This window comes from Leptonotus elevatus, chromosome 17 (genome assembly GCF_054856555.1).
Source record: "Leptonotus elevatus isolate MCC_2025b chromosome 17, RoL_Lele_1.0, whole genome shotgun sequence".
NCBI lineage: Eukaryota > Metazoa > Chordata > Actinopteri > Syngnathiformes > Syngnathidae > Leptonotus > Leptonotus elevatus.
Genome location: NC_141255.1, coordinates 16,348,654 through 16,366,889, shown reverse-complemented (window position 1 = coordinate 16,366,889; position 18,236 = coordinate 16,348,654). Strand labels below are relative to the sequence as shown.

At 41.8% G+C, this 18,236-nt stretch overlaps 1 protein-coding gene across 4 annotated transcripts in view; it reads left to right on the top strand.

The window, feature by feature from the left end:
- The first annotated feature begins 28 nt into the window (after positions 1–28).
- kdm5a (lysine demethylase 5A) overlaps positions 29–18,236 on the top strand; it is an 18,964-nt gene continuing 756 nt past the window's right edge. The window contains exons 1-28 of one of the 4 annotated variants that reach the window (XM_086060117.1): positions 31–997; positions 1,651–1,728; positions 3,687–3,809; positions 3,881–4,051; positions 4,135–4,314; positions 4,603–4,681; positions 4,758–4,849; positions 4,916–5,074; positions 5,159–5,278; positions 5,860–6,018; positions 6,158–6,339; positions 6,418–6,580; positions 7,063–7,182; positions 7,275–7,469; positions 9,107–9,288; positions 9,361–9,485; positions 10,430–10,580; positions 10,648–10,765; positions 10,843–11,019; positions 11,580–11,758; positions 11,864–12,002; positions 12,425–12,604; positions 12,765–13,325; positions 14,410–14,568; positions 14,752–14,880; positions 14,965–15,112; positions 15,194–15,414; positions 15,513–15,989. In XM_086060117.1, the coding sequence (XP_085916243.1) occupies positions 851–997; positions 1,651–1,728; positions 3,687–3,809; positions 3,881–4,051; positions 4,135–4,314; positions 4,603–4,681; positions 4,758–4,849; positions 4,916–5,074; positions 5,159–5,278; positions 5,860–6,018; positions 6,158–6,339; positions 6,418–6,580; positions 7,063–7,182; positions 7,275–7,469; positions 9,107–9,288; positions 9,361–9,485; positions 10,430–10,580; positions 10,648–10,765; positions 10,843–11,019; positions 11,580–11,758; positions 11,864–12,002; positions 12,425–12,604; positions 12,765–13,325; positions 14,410–14,568; positions 14,752–14,880; positions 14,965–15,112; positions 15,194–15,414; positions 15,513–15,989 (4,914 nt within the window). In that variant the 5' untranslated portion in view covers positions 31–850. Of the gene's footprint in view, positions 998–1,650; positions 1,729–3,686; positions 3,810–3,880; positions 4,052–4,134; positions 4,315–4,602; positions 4,682–4,757; positions 4,850–4,915; positions 5,075–5,158; positions 5,279–5,859; positions 6,019–6,157; positions 6,340–6,417; positions 6,581–7,062; positions 7,183–7,274; positions 7,470–9,106; positions 9,289–9,360; positions 9,486–10,429; positions 10,581–10,644; positions 10,766–10,842; positions 11,020–11,579; positions 11,759–11,863; positions 12,003–12,424; positions 12,605–12,764; positions 13,326–14,409; positions 14,569–14,751; positions 14,881–14,964; positions 15,415–15,512; positions 15,990–18,236 lie in introns of all 4 variants that reach the window. The other 3 variants (XM_086060116.1, XM_086060115.1, XM_086060113.1) reach the window with 3 other exon arrangements.

Here is an 18,236-nt window from a genome sequence, read left to right as displayed (position 1 = left end):
TTAATATGGCAACAACAGCTACAGGCAACGTTAAATTAATAAAAAGTGACATCAGAAAAATAACAGTTTATTTTTTACATTTTAATCACGATGAGTAAAGCTTTCGTAATCACAACATGTCAAATTAACCCTGGCAAAGCGACGTTTACAGCCAACGTTAGATGCGCAATGCTGTGTTGCTAAGCTAACTAAATTAGCCCCTCTGTGCTAGTTTCCCGTACGCGTCAATGAATGGCGGAGGCAATTGAAGGCATCAGTCAACAATGTACGATAGTAACCGATTTGGAAGAACAATGATGGCGTTTTATCAGTAACATCGGCATACCTTAAGTGGCAGCATACTGCTCGGCGCGAGTCCGCTCGATTGGAAGTGCAACATCGCGAAGAGATCATGTGTTACACAGGTACACACACCGAGCTAGGTTAGCGCCCACAGCTAACGTCGCTATCCTGGATTGCGTTCTTTGTATTTACAAGAACGTGTGTGTTTTGCCATCAAATGGTGGATAAAGTCGTCTACTCACCCCTATTGTGTATCTCCGGCGTGAGAGAAGAGGCGTGATGGCGTTTTGGACTGACACTGCCCTCTGTGCTCTGTAGGAGAGGCGACAAAGCGACACAAATCCAAGCTTTTTGTATGAATCCAAGATGGAGTAACGTTCAAAATATCTCCATTTCATCTCTTTTCATAAACGTCATTGACGTTATTTACACCAAGGAAGATGATGGAGGAAGTTCCACGCGACGAGGAACATTTGGATCTAGTTATGGCCTGGTGAAAGGAACTTGGGGATATTTACTATAACACAATTATTATACTCCTCACGGGCTGAGGGAAAAACATCAAAACATGTCTACAATCGGTGAGTTTGTGCCTCCTCCCGAATGTCCCGTTTTTGAGCCAAGTTGGGAAGATTTCTCGGACCCCCTTGGATTTATCAACAAAATCCGGCCCATCGCCGAGAAAACTGGCATCTGCAAGATCAGACCCCCTGAGGTAAACGTCCACGTAACAACACAAAAACATGAACAGTTTGAGTTATTGTCTATCACGTGTTTTTTTCTCTGCTCCTTTTCCGTCGGCCTGTATTTTTTTATTTTTTTGTATTTTTATTTTTTTCTCAAGAAAAATAAGACCACTTACCATCACCCCAATTAGAGGTCACACAAGGCTTCTGTTGTGTGCACTATCTCGCAAACGCCTTCATTTTATGTTAAATGTCATCATCTAACATTAATAAACCCTAAAAAGATCTCATATCGATGGAAAATAGTTAGAAATACAACTCACATTTTGTGCATTCAGCAAGCTACTTTACGTTAGCTACGTCAACTCGACGTCGGGCCTCAGGTAGCCCAGTCACACCTCACTTTATTTTGTACAGGCCTAAAAACAACCATTATTGGACGTTATCGATTTTATTTAAATGGATGGATAGTATTATTGTTTTTATATGAATGAGGACCTTTAATAAAAAACAAAAAAGTAGGCAGGTCCTGGACGGATCACAACCCACATCAAAGTCACAATTTCCTTACGTAGTGTGCTACTGGTTCGGAAAACCTTATATTATTCGTATTACATCGTGATTAAGCCTTTTAATTTACTTTTATGCGTCAAACATTTTCCATTTTTCCCCTTTCTCCAAGGACTGGCAGCCGCCGTTTGCATGCGACGTACGTCATTTCCGGTTCACGCCTCGAGTACAAAGATTGAATGAACTTGAGGTAAGTTTATTTATTATCATCATTGTGACAAATGCATTAAGTTCGACGTTTCTCTAGCTTTTATGAGGCATTTTTTTAAGGATAGGCACATTACCTAAAGGTGTATTCAATTTACAAACGTAGTAACCTTCCAGAGTAGTGGCGTAAAATGGCATTGCCTCATATATATATTTTTTAAATATATATGTTTTGGGTGCATAATTTAGTTCATTTCATTACTATAACATTTTTTTTAACCATTATTTAACCAGGAAAATCCCATTGAGATCCGCAGATCTCTTTTTCAAGGGAGTCCTGGCCAAGAGGCACAACACAACATTATGTACAGTTAAAACACTAAATTAAAAACAGCAACAGGTTAATGACTTAATTTCCATGTTCTTTAAAATGGCATCAAACTGAGACTAAGCTATAAGATCTGGAAGTTGAATTGTCTTTTGTAAAAAATTCCAAACTGTAGGTGCTCGATACTGAAAAGCCATATTTCCTTTCTCTGTCCTGACAGTAGGGGCAGTTAGTAAGATGCAGTCAGTAGATGTCCTGAGAACGAAGACAGTAAGGTCCATCAGACTTTCACTGAAGATAAACTTTCAAGTATGGAGGGAGTAACCCTATGAGTCCCTTGTAAATAAATCTGTACCAGTGTGTCAGCCAACGAGTGTCCAAAGCAGGCCATCCAACCCGGGAATACAGTTCACAGTGATGAGTTTGTGGACCATAGTTTGTTATAAAGTGCAATCTACAGAATCAAATGCTTTGGTCAGATCTATAAAAACAGAAACACATTTCTGTTTTCTGTCAATAGCAGAACATCATTTACAACTTTTAATGCCGCTGTTATAGTGCTATGCTTTTTCCTGTATCCAGATTGAAAGCCAGATAAAATTAAATGCAACTCTAAGAATTCTTTGAACTGTTTGCTAATTAGACCCTCTAAGACTTTTGACAATATAGACAACTTTGAAATGGGTCTGTAATTGCTCAATAAAGCTGGGTCACCGCCTTTTAACAGTGGTGATACAAAAGCAGATTTTACATATTTTTAGAATAGTTGAAGTAGACATGGTAAGATTAAAAATATATGTGAGAGGTTTTGCAATCACATCAGTATCAACTTTTAAGAATTACGGCTCTAAAAAATCTGGGCCATATGACTTTTTAGTGTCAAGACTTTGGAGCTCTTTGTATACCTCCGCTACAGTAAAGGGTTGAAAATTAAAGAAGGGCTTCTCCGGTGCAGAGGAGAAATTATCTACGACTGCATTAATGGATTGGTTCTTTGATGAGTCAGCTGATATGAAGCACTCATTAAAGCAATTCAGCATTTCATGTTTCTCTCTAACAAGTGAGGATGTACCAACAACATAAGTCGGTAAAGCCAGTGTTTTATCACTTACTGAGAGAGATTTAATTTGTTTTCCAGAAACGTTTTGGATCATTCAAACTATGTTATAATTGACAAATAGTATTCCACTTTAGCTTTTCTGACTAATGAGGAACATTTATTTCTTAACCTCCTAAATGTATCTTCTTGTAGACCTGATAATCTTGCTTTTGCCCAAGCTTTGTTGCGTTCATTAAGAACATTTGAAAGTTGAGAAGAAAACCAGGGATTACCCCTTTCTTTTATCCCAAATTTTCGAAATGGTGCATACTTGTTCACAACATCAATCAAATTTTCATAAAAATACTGTCACGCTAATTCAACGTTTGGGATTAAACTAAGACGGCACCAATTGCAGTCTCTTAAATCAAGAATAAATCCAGTCTCATTAAAATACTTAAAATCTCTCTTTTATAATGACACGTGCTTTGAGTTTAAGAGTTTTAGTACATCAAACTGCTGCCACCACGCAGTGATCACTCTAATCATTACAAAATACTCCAATGGCACTGTATTTATGAGGAGCATCCCTTCACCTGTCCTTCACTTCAGATTTTCTCTCCTCTGGGTCCAGGCACTCACTCGGGTGAAGCTCAATTTTCTGGATCAGATCGCAAAGTTCTGGGAGCTGCAAGGATCCAAGATTCGTTTCCCACACGTGGAGCGTAAGGTCCTGGATCTGTATCAACTTAGCAAGGTAAACCTGGAGTCAATTTCATGGAGTGTATTTGTGTATAATTCAACATAATTTTTTTTGCACATGTTTAGGTTGTGTCATCTGAAGGCGGCTTTGTGACCGTGTGTAAAGAGAAAAGGTGGTCGAAAGTGAGCAGCCGAATGGGCTTCCCGCCTGGGAAAGGCACCGGTTCACTCCTGCGATCACACTATGAAAAGATCCTTTACCCCTATGAGCTCTTCCAGTCGGGGGCCACTTTGACTGTAAGGCAGGTCCATAAATCTTCTTTATTTGTTTTGTTTTTCAGCCGTTTGTATTGAAATTCTCACATATTGCTTTCCATTAGGGCATCCAGCAACTATACGAGGAGGGAGATGACTGCGAGGAAATTGATGAGGGAGTTGGTGAGGAGGCAGTTGAGGAGGATGACCAAGAAGAAGATGAGGACAAAGATGGAGAAGTTGACGCAGCGCAGGTGAAAGAGCGTCCTCGGTCCGAAAGACGCTCAAGGCGACTTAAATCGGAGGTATCGAGAAGGATTTACACTACTTGTAAAACTGCATTTTTCAGTACACCAAATAATGTAACTTATTTCAAGTTCACTGTTTTTAACAGTATTCTTTCAAATGGTGTTCTGCCAATTGACACATGCCATGCTTCAAGTTTAATCCAACTATTACACTTGTATAGTCATCAAGTTTGTGAAGCAAAACAAAGCATGGCATAGAAGTAAATGTTATCTTATTTGTCAATTTATAAAGAAAATATGTTTTGTTAATTTTGCCATTCATTAATTTTGTCGTTATCTCTCTAGAGGGAAAACAAAGAGCCTAAAGGCCTCAAATTCTTTGGTACCAGTCCCAAGATGGTGGACTTTGAAATTGTGGCGACAGGTAAGAAACATATGAATTGTCCCACATTTTTATTTCCCTCGTGAAATGCAATCATCAGCCGAAAACTCTGCTTCAGACGACGGCTACAACAAGAAGCATCGTCACCTCAGAGCTCAAGCCTTTGCAATCAAAATGAGGCCGCGCAAGGAGACGCTTGAAGTCAACTTTGTGAGTGTCGGACTACAGTTTTGTGTCATCTGATTACTTTCCTAACTTGATATATCGCTCTCCCAGATCGACCTGTACTTCTGCCTGATGTGCGGACGTGGCGATGAGGAGGACCGCCTGCTGTTGTGTGATGGCTGCGATGACAGCTACCACACCTTCTGCCTGATTCCACCTCTACATGATGTGCCCAAAGGTGACTGGCGCTGCCCCAAGTGTGTCGCAGAGGTAAACCTAACACAACTACCAAGATCCATTTTCCCTTCTGTACTGTATCGCTTTCATATTTTTTCCCAATTTTTTTCTATGTAGGAGTGCAGTAAGCCCAGAGAGGCATTTGGCTTTGAGCAGGCCGTGAGGGAATACACGCTCCAGAGCTTTGGAGAGATGGCCGACCAGTTCAAGTCGGACTATTTCAACATGCCAGTCCATGTATGTAAAGTATTGCTGAATGATTTGGAAATATAATCTTATTCTTGATTTTTTTGTTGTTGTCAATATTGCAATTAGGGATAATGGCAATATCGTGATATCGCAATATTAAAATTGCTACAATATCATCGTCGTCATGTCACAATAATAAAAGCAGCACATCTGTTAAAAAGGTGAGGTAGTATTCCATGTGTGCAGTGCTACCACCTTGTCTGTAGTGGTTAGTTTATTAATGCAGTTTAATTTTAATTAGGAACGTTTTTGCTACTGCGGCGATTACCACTCCTATAAATCAGTCATACCAGAATTTTTTTTCCAACATCCCTGTCCAAATAAACATTGCAGTATGTCATAAATCATATTACAGTAATGCAAACAAATCGTGGCTTTATCACTTCAACTTTTCATGTTTCATGAAAGAATGAAATGTAAATATGTTAAGCACTGAACTTATCTACACACTGTAAATTAATACATAAATAAAAGGTAAACTAAGTTTAGAAACATACATTTTACAGTGGATGTTTTGTCTGTCATAAAGTACATGCTGTACATATTAAAAGTTGGTTTTCATTTCAAAGATGGTGCCCACTGAGCTGGTGGAGAAAGAGTTCTGGCGCCTGGTAAGCAGCATTGAGGAGGACGTCATTGTGGAGTACGGAGCCGACATCAGCTCAAAGGACGTAGGCAGCGGATTTCCTGTCAGAGACGGCAAGAGGAGGCTACTGGGAGATGAAGAGGTGAAATGAGATGACTGATCTGCTTTGCTTTGATAAGATAAAAAAAAATACTCATTGTAGTTGGGGGAGTGAGCTATACATTTTTCACAGTGTTATGAATAATGATTAATAGCATTTTTTTCTTTACTGTTCCTGTTAGGAGTACGCCAACTCTGGATGGAATCTGAACAACATGCCGGTGCTGGAGCAGTCGGTCCTCACTCACATCAATGTGGACATCTCGGGCATGAAGGTACCCTGGCTATATGTGGGCATGTGTTTCTCTTCCTTCTGCTGGCACATCGAGGACCACTGGAGTTACTCCATCAATTTCCTCCATTGGTGAGATTGGTGAAAAGACGTTTGTCACTGTCATTGTTGCAAAAAGTTTCATCTCCTCCGTTTGCCTTCAAACATCAGGGGAGAGCCAAAGACCTGGTATGGAGTGCCGGCGTCCGCAGCAGAGCAGCTAGAGGAGGTGATGAAGAAGTTAGCTCCGGAGCTGTTTCAATCGCAGCCGGACCTCCTCCATCAGCTGGTTACCATCATGAACCCCAACATCCTAATGGAGCATGGCGTGCCTGTATGTGACCAAGTCTTCACACATGATCATTCTTATTAGAGTTGAATAAAGGTGGAAAATTTGTGATAAATATGGAACGCTATCCTGGGGAATTTTAGAAAGGTATCATATTCAAGTATAAATATAAGACAAAAAAATGCTTTTCTTTTATAAGCAAACGTCAGTGTAAAATAATAAAATATAAAGTGGGACATTTGAACAGAATATATTTATTAGTAGAATTTTATCAAGTTTGAATTATTTTATGGAACAATCAATTATTTTATTGAAGAACAAAAACATAAATGTTAAGTAAAATATTATTCTACCCAACCCATTAAGGCATTAATACTCATTGACTTCCATTCAGCCCAGAATAAATTCATATTTGACATGATCAACTTCTATAGCTGTAAATGTAATTAATTCCTGATTTGTTTACATTAATCTCCACAGAAAGTTTACATATTTGATGAGCCACATTAAAAAAAAAACGTTTGTAGGTATACAGGACCAATCAGTGTGCAGGGGAGTTTGTGGTCACCTTTCCCCGAGCCTACCACAGTGGATTCAACCAGGGCTACAATTTTGCAGAGGCTGTTAACTTTTGCACAGCTGATTGGGTAAGTAATGCTTCCTCCATTCATAAGAATGTTTAATAACGTCTCAATGAATGAGTCTAATCTAAATATTAATCTGGTTACGTCCTTCCCAGTTACCCATGGGCCGTCAGTGCGTGGCTCATTATCGACGCCTTCGCCGCTATTGTGTCTTCTCGCACGACGAGCTGTTGTGCAAGATGGCCGCTGATCCAGACAGCCTGGACGTGGAGTTGGCTGCTGCTGTTGTTAAGGAGATGGGGGAAGTGATGGATGAGGAGACTCAGCTCAGAAAGGCAATCCAAGAAATGGTGAGTAATGCACTTCTCCATTCATGAATTCACTTTCAGTAATCCCCGCTCCATCCCAAGTGTTTCAGGCATGTTTTTATAGCATTGACAGCATGTTTTTGTTTTATTAAATTACTTAAAATACACTTTTAAAACAATACAAATACATTTAAATATGTATAATATATTGAGTAGGGCTAAACAATTTTGAAAAATAAACTAATTGCACCCCCCCGACCCCGCCCCCCAATATTGTGATTGCCATTTAAAATAGGATTATGACTACTGATTGACCAAAACCGTCCCAGCCCACCACCCTACATTGCCATTCCGTTTGTCATTTGGAAAATTATGTTCTACATAACATCTGCCTAAAAATATCCACAATATAGCAGGATCGCAAATATCGAACTGCAATATTGACTTTTTGCACGTGACGTCACAGCCCTCACGAGAACGCCCCCTACGGGACGCTAGACGGCAAAAGAGCCAATTGCCTGTATTGTAACCATTGAATCTCGTACAGCGTAAAGTCCTTTATCTAATGGATTATCTTATAAAAGGCTCATATCTTGCTTTGCAGTCGGTTGTACAGACAGACAAAGAAGTAAACCAAATGTTGCTTTTTATCGCATACCTACTAATGAAGACAAAAGACGTTGATTGATAGCAGCAATCAACAGAAAGGACTGGCAGCCCACAAAGTATTCACGGACTTGCAGTGATAATTTTTTGCGAGGTTAGTAAATAAATGTTGTAATTTTACTAGTAAACGTACACTCTAACAGAGGTGTCGAATTGCGTGTTTCAAATCACATTAACGAGCCAGATAGTTAGCGTCCACTCCAACTGCACGAACACACAGCCTAGTTTTAAAATATACCTTCTTCAAAACTATTAAGTGCATTTGACTGTTTAATAATGGGGGATTTTGTCATTGTGCTTGGAGTTTTTCACTCTGGAGCCGGATTTATATTCATGAAATTACTGCATAGCTTGCCACTATGATAGTCATTTGTTCCATGCTAGTAAACATAGTAACACAACATCATCACACCATTTCAATATAGAATGGACTGATAAAAATAAGTCAGTTAGCATGATAAACAAGTTTTACCTTTGCATTACGAGGTATATTGTCCCCCGGTGTGAGCGTAGCATCTTGTCCCAGAGACTCAGCCAGCGACAAGTTTTTAAATCAGCCCCGGTGTAAGGAGAAGAGACGGCATTGACTACATAATGATATAGGTCGTGCGCTGTGAATTCCGGCAAAGTCAGCGATTTGATTAACTTGGTAAAAATAGCATGCAACAGAAGGTAAGGGCTGTTTTCAAACTAGCGATCTCCAACTAAAGTAAATATCACGCTCTATGAGTCCCGACTTAATGTGCAACTCCGACTGACAGGCGACCTTCGGTTGAAGTATTAGATTCCATGGCTCTATGGGCAATAATAACTTTTAATTTGTAAAATAACAGTCGCTAAGTCACTAAGTCGCTCCGGGTCACGTCCACTTCCATTCAACAATCATTTCCTTCCGCCGTCCGTCATAGGGCAGTCACGTGATCACGTGACATCGCTGCAAATGGTCAATAGAGCTTGTTAATTGTAATCCAATTTTTTTCTGTGAAAACTGACTTGTTCTTCGTTGCCTGTAGGGGGTGCTGTCCTCTGAGCAGGAAGTTTTTGAGCTGGTCCCCGATGACGAGCGCCAGTGCTACAAGTGCAAGACCACCTGCTTCCTCTCTGCGCTCACCTGCTCTTGTTGTCCTGATCGGCTGGTTTGTCTCCACCACGCAGCAGAGCTCTGCGATTGCCCTCTAAGCAACAAGTGCCTCAGGTAAGCTCTTCATATTTTTTTGCGCTACTTTTCTTGCATTCGGCTAAAATGAAGTAAACCTTTCATGTTCAGGTATCGCTACGATCTGGAGGAGTTTCCGGTCATGCTGTATGGCGTGAAGAATCGTGCGCAGTCATACGACACTTGGGCAAAGAGGATCAACGAGGCCTTGGCTGCAGACCAGAAGAACAAGAAAGGTTTCTACCTATCTTCTACCTTAGTGATTCGCAACCACTGTGTGTGGGAAATTATCCAATTTCCCAAAATGTATCTACCTAAAACCTGGTCAATTTGTGAGTAAATTGAGACTAAATCATAATTTCCTCAACTGCATGTGTAGTTGTGACATTTTGGTTTGGTGGTGTGCTGTGAAATTTGTTTTCTGATCCAAACATGCGCCTTGGCTCAATTAAGGTTGGGAAACACTGCTTGGTAATAGGCGTGTTAACCCATTAAGGCCTACAGTGCCTGACAAAACATGCCGCTAAAACCTAGGGGTGACTTTTGAGTTCAAGAACATTCAACAATATTAAAAATAATTGATATCTCATTTCCTGAAGCAGATAGAAACATAATTCCAAAAACATTTTAGAGCTTACACCTTTGGCGTTCACACACACACCTCAGTTTATTATTATAAACCTTCAATATACAGTATATATATTTTTTTAAATCAACAAACAAATGTTGCATTTGCGGGTGTATAACTCCAAATATATTTACCTTCAACACTGAAGCGCAGTTGTAATAACCTCGGGGGATCGAGGTAATTATTTGTCGTCCATTCCGTTACAAAGCCGTAAGAATTTTCAACATCCTCATTGTCTACAAACACATTTCTTAACAGTATGTCACTGTAGACTCTGATTCTAATTCCTCCCGCGCTGTCGTCAATCGCATCATTTATTTATTAACTCCCGCGAATCAGCGTCAACCATAAACGCTCGAATAAAATTCCAGGATATGCTATGGGGCCCACGTCACCCTATTGTGCATATTCTGATGCATTTCATCAGCTAAGAGACCAAGAATTAGTCAAAACAGAACAAAATGACACATCTGCTCTCCCGGGTTTAAAGGGAGAAGCGCGGTCACACGTTCCTGGCCCAAATGGGTTAATTGCACAGTCTCTCTCTCATAGATCTAATTGAGCTCAAGGTTTTGCTGGAGGACGCAGAGGACAGGAAGTACCCGGAGAATTCTCTGTTCCGCCGCCTCCGAGAAATGGTCAAAGAGGCAGAGACCTGCTCCTCCGTAGCTCAAATGTTGCTCAGTCGCAAGCAGAGGCACAGGTAAGATGACGTGTTTGCACACAAGTGAGACAATTGTACATCTACGCTGGTTTTCCACCCACAGCAGCCGCCTGCGTTCTGAGAGCAGTCGGACCCGCAGCAAGTTGACTGTAGATGAGCTCAAGGCCTTTGTGGAGCAGCTTTACAAGCTGCCCTGCATCATCAGCCAGGCCAAACAAGTGAAGGTTCGTTCCCGTTTGTATCACCAAGATCGTGTTTTGAAAAAGTAACAGAAAATAAGTTGGAGTATTCATGTTGACAGGAGTTACTGGAGAATGTGGAAGACTTCCACGAGCGAGCCCAGATCGCGCTGGCGGACGAGCTGCCGGATTCCTCCAAGCTGCAGGCCCTTCTGGATCTCGGTAGCGGCCTGGATGTGGAGCTACCCGAGCTTCCTCGCCTCAAACAGGAGCTCCAGCAGGCCCGTTGGCTTGATGAGGTTGGCCTCCAAATACTTTATGTAACAGTGGCTCTTTTAACTTGGGGATCCACAAAATAAGTTACTCTATGCTGACAAATGTATTTATTATATATATATATATATAAGCTAATACATGTAATATAGTTATGGATAAATTAATACAATAAATTTGCTGTTTTATGTATTATTTATTATGAGTAGCTAAAAAGTTAAATACAGTAACCAAATTGCTGAATTGGCAAAGCACTTACTGTGCTTTGTAAACTAGCTATATAGGCAAATGGCGCATGTCAGCTAGTGTCAGTGGAAGCATATTGAATTGGATTCATTTGAAATTGTTACAAGTTGCTTTCTATTAAACATGTCAGGAATATTTTGGTTGAAATATTTAAGAAAAAAACATTCCAATAGCATATGGGGGGAGCACATGGCTATTAGCATTAAGATTATGATGAGTCCTTGGGAAAAAAAAATCTCCCCAATAAAGAGCCCTGGACCCAAAAGGTCAGAACCCATTATTTAAATATCATAGCTGTAACGATGTGAAGTCTCCACGTGACATCTGCTTTCTTTTCAAGGTCCGCATCACCTTGACGGAACCTCACCGTGTCACCCTGGAGCTGATGAAGAGGCTAATTGATTCCGGGGTGGGCCTGGCTCCCCATCACGCCGTGGAGAAGGCGATGGCCGAACTGCAGGAGATCCTCACGGTCTCTGAGAAATGGGAGGACAAGGCCCGTGCTTGCTTGCAGGCCAGGTATTGTTCTGCATTCGGTCAGATAACTTATTGTGTATAGAGGATACACAGTGTTGCTGAAAGTAGCATGTTGAGTTGCTCCTTCCTATTTGTATTTAAACAAAGGCCTCGACACAGCATGGTGACATTGGAAAGTATCGTGCTGGAGGCCAGGAACATTCCAGCATACCTACCTAATATTTTGGCTCTACGAGAGGCCCTGCAAAAAGCCAAAGACTGGACTGCCAAGGTGGACGCTATTCAGGTATAGAATATTTTCTTGGTCAGTGTTTCCCAACCTTATATTGAATAAACACACTTTTTACATTAGAAGAATCTCACTCATCCAGACAAAAATGTTACAAAAAGTACTGCATATATACTGAAATAATAATGTTCTCATCTCAGTTCAGTGAGTCACAGCATGTTCGTGGTTCGTGGTTTGATTATTTGCCAAGTTGCTGATTTTTATTTTTGGGGTGCGAACCTATCCTCCGTTATTTGCTGAAAACTCACCTATTTTATATTTATATGCTTGGGCCAAAGCCATGTCTCATAAAAATATTTACTTTGGCGTAATTTAGTGGTAAATTGGTGCAAAGGTCATAGATCTGTCTACACGAGTGTTTGGGAATCCCTACTTTGGGTTTTTGGATCTGTGACGATGACCTTTGTTTCCACACGCAGAGTGGGAGTAGCTACGCTTACCTTGAGCAGCTGGAGAGCTTGCTGGCCCGGGGCCGTTCCATCCCGGTCCGTCTCGATCCGCTGGCCCATGTAGAGTCTCAGGTGGCCTCGGCGAGAGCCTGGAGGGAGAGGACTGGCCGCACCTTTCTAAAAAAGAACTCAACATACACACTACTCCAGGTGAGATGTCGCATCTCAGGTTAGCTGGGTTGGGATTTATTATTATTTTTTTTAAATCTTACATTTGATTAAAAAAAAGAGGACAATTTCCCTGCCATATCAATTTCCGCATTGGAATGAAACCGAGTACCCCTTGTGATGATTCATATGTTTTTTTAAGGTTCTCAGTCCTCGCGTGGACATCGGCGTGTACGGCAACAGCAAGAGCAAGCGGAAACGAGTGAGGGAGCTCATGGAGAAGGAGCGAGGAGGCTTCGACCCCGACACCTTGAGTGACTTGGACGAGAGCCTCGAGGAGGCGCGAGACACTTCCACCGTCGTCGCCGCCTTCAAAGCCAAAGAGCAGAAAGAGGTGGAGGCCATCCACTCCCTGCGCGCCGCCAACCTGGCCAAGATGGCCATGGCCGACCGAATCGAGGAAGTCAAGTTCTGCCTTTGTCGGAAGACGGCTAGCGGCTTCATGCTGCAGTGTGAACTGTGCAAGGATTGGTTTCACGGTGTGTGCGTGCCTCTGCCTAAGACGGGAACACAGAAGAAGCTCGGCGCCGGTTGGCAGAGCAATAGCAAGGACTCCAAATTTCTGTGCCCACTGTGTCAGCGGTCCAGGCGCCCCAGGTTGGAGACCATCTTGTCTCTGCTGGTGTCACTGCAGAAGCTTCCTGTGAGACTACCAGAAGGAGAGGCCCTCCAGTGTTTAACTGAGAGGGCAATGAGCTGGCAGGTACGCACTTGAAATCAAGGCTTCTCAACGTTTTTGGGTTGATGCACCCCTCACATGGGAGAGGTTTGCAAAGGATCCCTTCATAATTGTAACATCAGTTAAACTAACACGTCTACCCCTAGAAAAATAAATTTTTGAGAAAAAAATTGTAAGCGAAAGACGAAGCTCTCGATTTACCAGTTTATCTACTTACCTACTCTCATCTATGGTCACAAGCTTTGTGGGTTGTGACCGAAAGAACAAGCTCCCGGATACAAGTGGCTGAAATGAGTTTCCTCTGTAGGGTTTTCCTTAGAGATAGGGTGTGAAGCTCGGTAATTCGGGAGGGACTCAGAGTCGAGCCGCTGCTCCTCCGCGTTGAGAGGAGCCAGCTGAGGTGGCTCGGGCATCTGGTTCGGATGCCTCCAGGAGGCCTCCCTGGAGAGGTGTTCCGGGCATGTCCCACCGGCGGGAGGTCCCTGGGACGACCCAGGACACGCTGGAGAGACTATGTCTCTCGGCTGGCCTTGGAGCGCCAAGGGATCTGGCTGGTGGAGCTGGTTGAAGTGGCTGGGGAGAGGGAAGTCTGGGCTTCCCTCCTAAAGCTGCTGCCCCTGCAACACGACCTCGGATAAGCGGCAGAAGATGGATGGATGATTACAAAAATAAAATCATGGTTTTTAATAGAATTTTTTTTTTTTTTATGAGAGTAGTATCTTTTTTTTCTTCAAGAAGATTAGTGATGTTGACAAGAACACGTTTTTTAGAGAACAAAAGTCATAATATTATGAGAATAAAGTAAAAAATTTCCAAGATAAAGTCATGCTATTTTGATATTAAAGTCATATTTGAAGTAAATTTCACCTCTTATTTTGAAAGGAAAAAAAAAGTTTGATGGAATGATAGATAACAATCATATCAGAGCCCTGTAAGGTCAGGTATGATATAACGTTTTATATATGTATATATATATATATATAATTATTTGCAAATTATTTTGTTGTTTCATCCACACCATGGCTCCTGGTCGCACGTTTGAGAACCACTGCTGTAGTGACCATGAGTGAGGAAAAAACGGAAAACAAATTCTCAACGTTGCTTCCAGGACCGGGCACGTCGAGCTTTAGCCACGGAGGAACTGTCATCCGCCCTGGCCAAGCTTTCTGTTTTGAGCCAGCGCATGGTAGAGCAAGCTGCACGGGAAAAGACAGAGAAGATCATAAACGCCGAGCTGCAGAAAGCCGCAGCCAACCCCGACTTGCAGGTAGGACGACATATACTACTCACGATATGTTAGGGATCAAGGGTAAAATGCACTATAACCTGCCATTGTTTATTTTTGGAAATGTTGTATGTATCAAAAGTTCTTGTGGTATTGGTATTTGAGTCATAGGCAAAAAAAGGACAGCAGTTCCTTGATAGAAGATAATCTAATGTTGTCTTTCAGGGTCACATCCAGACCTTCCAGCAGTCAGGCTTCAGCAGAGCCACGTCACCTCGCCAGTCTGTAGACTATGACGATGAGGAGACTGACTCAGATGAGGACATCCGGGAGACGTATGGTTACGACATGAAGGTAAAAGTGGTAAAAGTGGCCATAAAATCAATCGGAGGTTAACAGAGTCCATTTTATCATAGTTTTTTAATGTTGTGTTTGCAGGACCCAGGAGAAGTGAAGCCTTACCTCTTCTGCGATGACGAAATCCCAGTTAAGTCAGAAGAGGTGGTTAGTCACATGTGGCCATCTGCCACGCCCTCGTTCTGCGCAGAACACGCCTACTCATCAGCTTCCAAGTCTGTTGTACAAAGTGAGCCTTCTCTCTTTTCTATTCATTCTCAAACAAGTGCTTACCATGACAGAAAATATGGGGGGGGAAATGATATTCCAGATGTGGGAACACCACGAAAGCAACCCAGGAAGACTCCTCTGGTACCTCGCAGTCTGGAGCCACCAGTGCTGGAGCTGTCACCGCAAGCCAAGGCCCAGCTGGAGGAGCTGATGATGCTGGGTGACCTGCTGGAAGTGTCTCTAGATGAGACCCAGCACATCTGGAGGATCCTGCAGGCCACGCATCCTCCCTTGGAGGAAAGATTCTTACAAGTTATGGAGGTAGCCACAGTTTCCTCCTTTTTTTGAGAGTGTCCCTCTGTATCATGAATTTTAACCTATTGCATGGTGGTTCTATGATGACTTTTTTTCCCCCGCAGCCTGATGACAGTCCAATAGAGAAGTCTCTGAAAATCAAGATCAAGGATTCAGAGAAGAAGCGCAAGCGGAAGTTGGAGCGAGCTGAGCACCACCACCACCATCACATGCTGATGTCATCCGCCGCTGGGGCTAGGACACTGGGCGGCGTGCGACCATCCAAGTCCAAGGAACTGAAAAGGGCTGGCCTGGAGCTTGGCCTCGGGGGCAAAGCCAAAAAAAAGAAGTTGAAATTGGGCCTGGATAAGAATCGGGAGATGAAGCAGCTGGCCAAACGTTTAGCCAAGGAGGAGAAGGAGAGGAAGCGGAAGGAGAAAGCGGCCGCCAAGGCAGAGGCCGTCAGAGAAGGGCTGGAGAAGAGGAAGGAGAAGAAGATTCTCGACATCCCCTCCAAGTACGAGTGGTCTGGTGCCGAAGACTCCAACGACGAGAACGCCGTGTGCGCGGCAAAAAATTGCCAACGACCGTGTAAAGACAAGGTGAGGACGGATGAGAAACACTCAGTCACACTCATGTCACTCATGCACTAAAAGAAAAAAAAAAACATAAGCAGTCCAGTTCAAATGACTGATAGACACATCGATGGATTACATGTTAACAGAAGTCAGGTGTGAGGTTAGTAATATTTTATAAAATGTTTACACTTAACTGTAGGACCTTTACTGTAAGTATTTATTTCCTCTATTTACCATAAAACTACATATTACATGCATGAGCTTGAGTGCTTCTGCTTTTGTGCTTAAGGCCAAAGTTGATTTTTAAAGTGGACAGATGACCCATGTCACTCTTAGATGAGATTGAAGACAAAAAAAAACGTTTTCGTATATTTATATGTCAGGTATGCATAATAGTTAATTTGAACAATTATTCATTCACATTTTAAAATATATAATTAGTTAAATTATTGTTTAAAGGGGAAGTCAACCCCAAATTTCAATAATATTTTCTATGCAGCCCCACTAAGTCTAAATATGGTATTCTGGTTAATATTTCGTTAGTGGAATATGAGTTAAGCAGCAAATCCAGCCGTTTTTATCCATCTCAGGGGGCGGTCATTTTGACACTTGCTGTCAACTGAAGATGACATCAATGTTGCTCAGGTCTCACGTAACAACCAATCACAGCGCAGCTTCAGAAAACAGGTGAGCTCTGATTGGTTGTTGTCTGAGCCCTGAGCAACATTGATGTCATTTTCAGTCGACAGCAAGTGGCAAAATGGCTGCCCCTTGAGATGGATAAAAACAGCTGGATTTTGCTTCATAGCTCATAATTCCCAAAATGTAATATTAATCAGAACGTCATGTTTAGACTAGTGAGGTCACATATAACAGATTACTGTCAAGAAATGTTTAAGCTTGACTTCTACTTTAATAAAAATAAAAAATAAAAGCTTAAATGTGTATACATAAAATTTTATTTACAATAAATTAAAAATAAATAAGCGATTGATAATGAATGAATGAATACTTTAACCAATGTTAGAAGAAATAGCCAAATTAATGTTGTGTTCACCCTGTAATTATGAGGCCCCGATCTCATTTGGGTTCCACCGACACGTTTACCTTGTTTGTAGAGTTTGCTTGAGTTAATCACAAACATGTTCCTGAAATGACCAGCATGTAACTTTATTGTATATCAACAGCTGATAACAGCACTAGAACACCTTAAAGAGATTTACACATAACATATTAACAGGCCGACCTGTCGGGAGACGCCACACGAGGCTAGCCATCAAGTTAACAAATGGCCAGACTACGGCGGCCAATCAGAGCTGTGGAATTTGGTAGGCTCGCCACACAGGTGGAATTTTATTGACACGTCTCGCTTGTGACAATGTTGTGCTGTTAAGGCAGTTTTCAAACTGGTGTGTTTAGATTCCTGGCGGTCTGCGAGCTATAACTTTGGAGTCTGGAAATATTTGCAATAAATTGTATCATTTCAAAAAGGGCTTACTTACTAACCTGTTAAACGAATTACTCCTCCCTACCCTAACGCTGGGCCAATCAAAAGCTCTGATATGGTTGTGATTTAAGACATCAATCTGACAACCCTGCATGCGGCATTTCTCCCTCTCACACTCATTATTCATGTAAGCCTACAGGTGAAGCAAGGCTACTTGGCAAAATATTTGTGACTAGTTGGAAGCACGCCTCAGGTCTAAAGTTTCCAACATGTCGGAATCATACATTCTGTTTTACATGTGAATCCATATTGCACATATTTGTCTGACAACTTTCATTTTTATTTATTTTTGCTCAATATAAGTTATGAAGCAAATTCCCGCCGTTTTTATCCATCTTAGCCATTTTGACACTTGTTGTCGACTGAAGATGACATCAATATTGCTCGTGGTTGGTGATTGGTTGTTACCTTAAACATTAGCAACTGTGATGTCATCTTCAGTCGACAGCAAGTGGCAAAATGTGAAGGATAAAAACAGTTGGATTTTGCTGCTTAACTCATATACCGCTAATGCAATATTAATCAGAATACCATATTTAGACTAGTGGGGCTGTATAGAACATATTAAAAAATATGTTAAAAAGGGGGGGGGGGGGGGTTGACTGAAAATATTAACTTTTTACTGCTGAAAATGGCTCAATGAGTCAAGTATCCCTATAAGAACCACTCTTATATTAGGATTGGAAATTAATCAGTTGTCTTCATCCTGTTTTCATGTTGACATCATGAGACCAAGGCGACATAACAATTGATCACCAGCACCT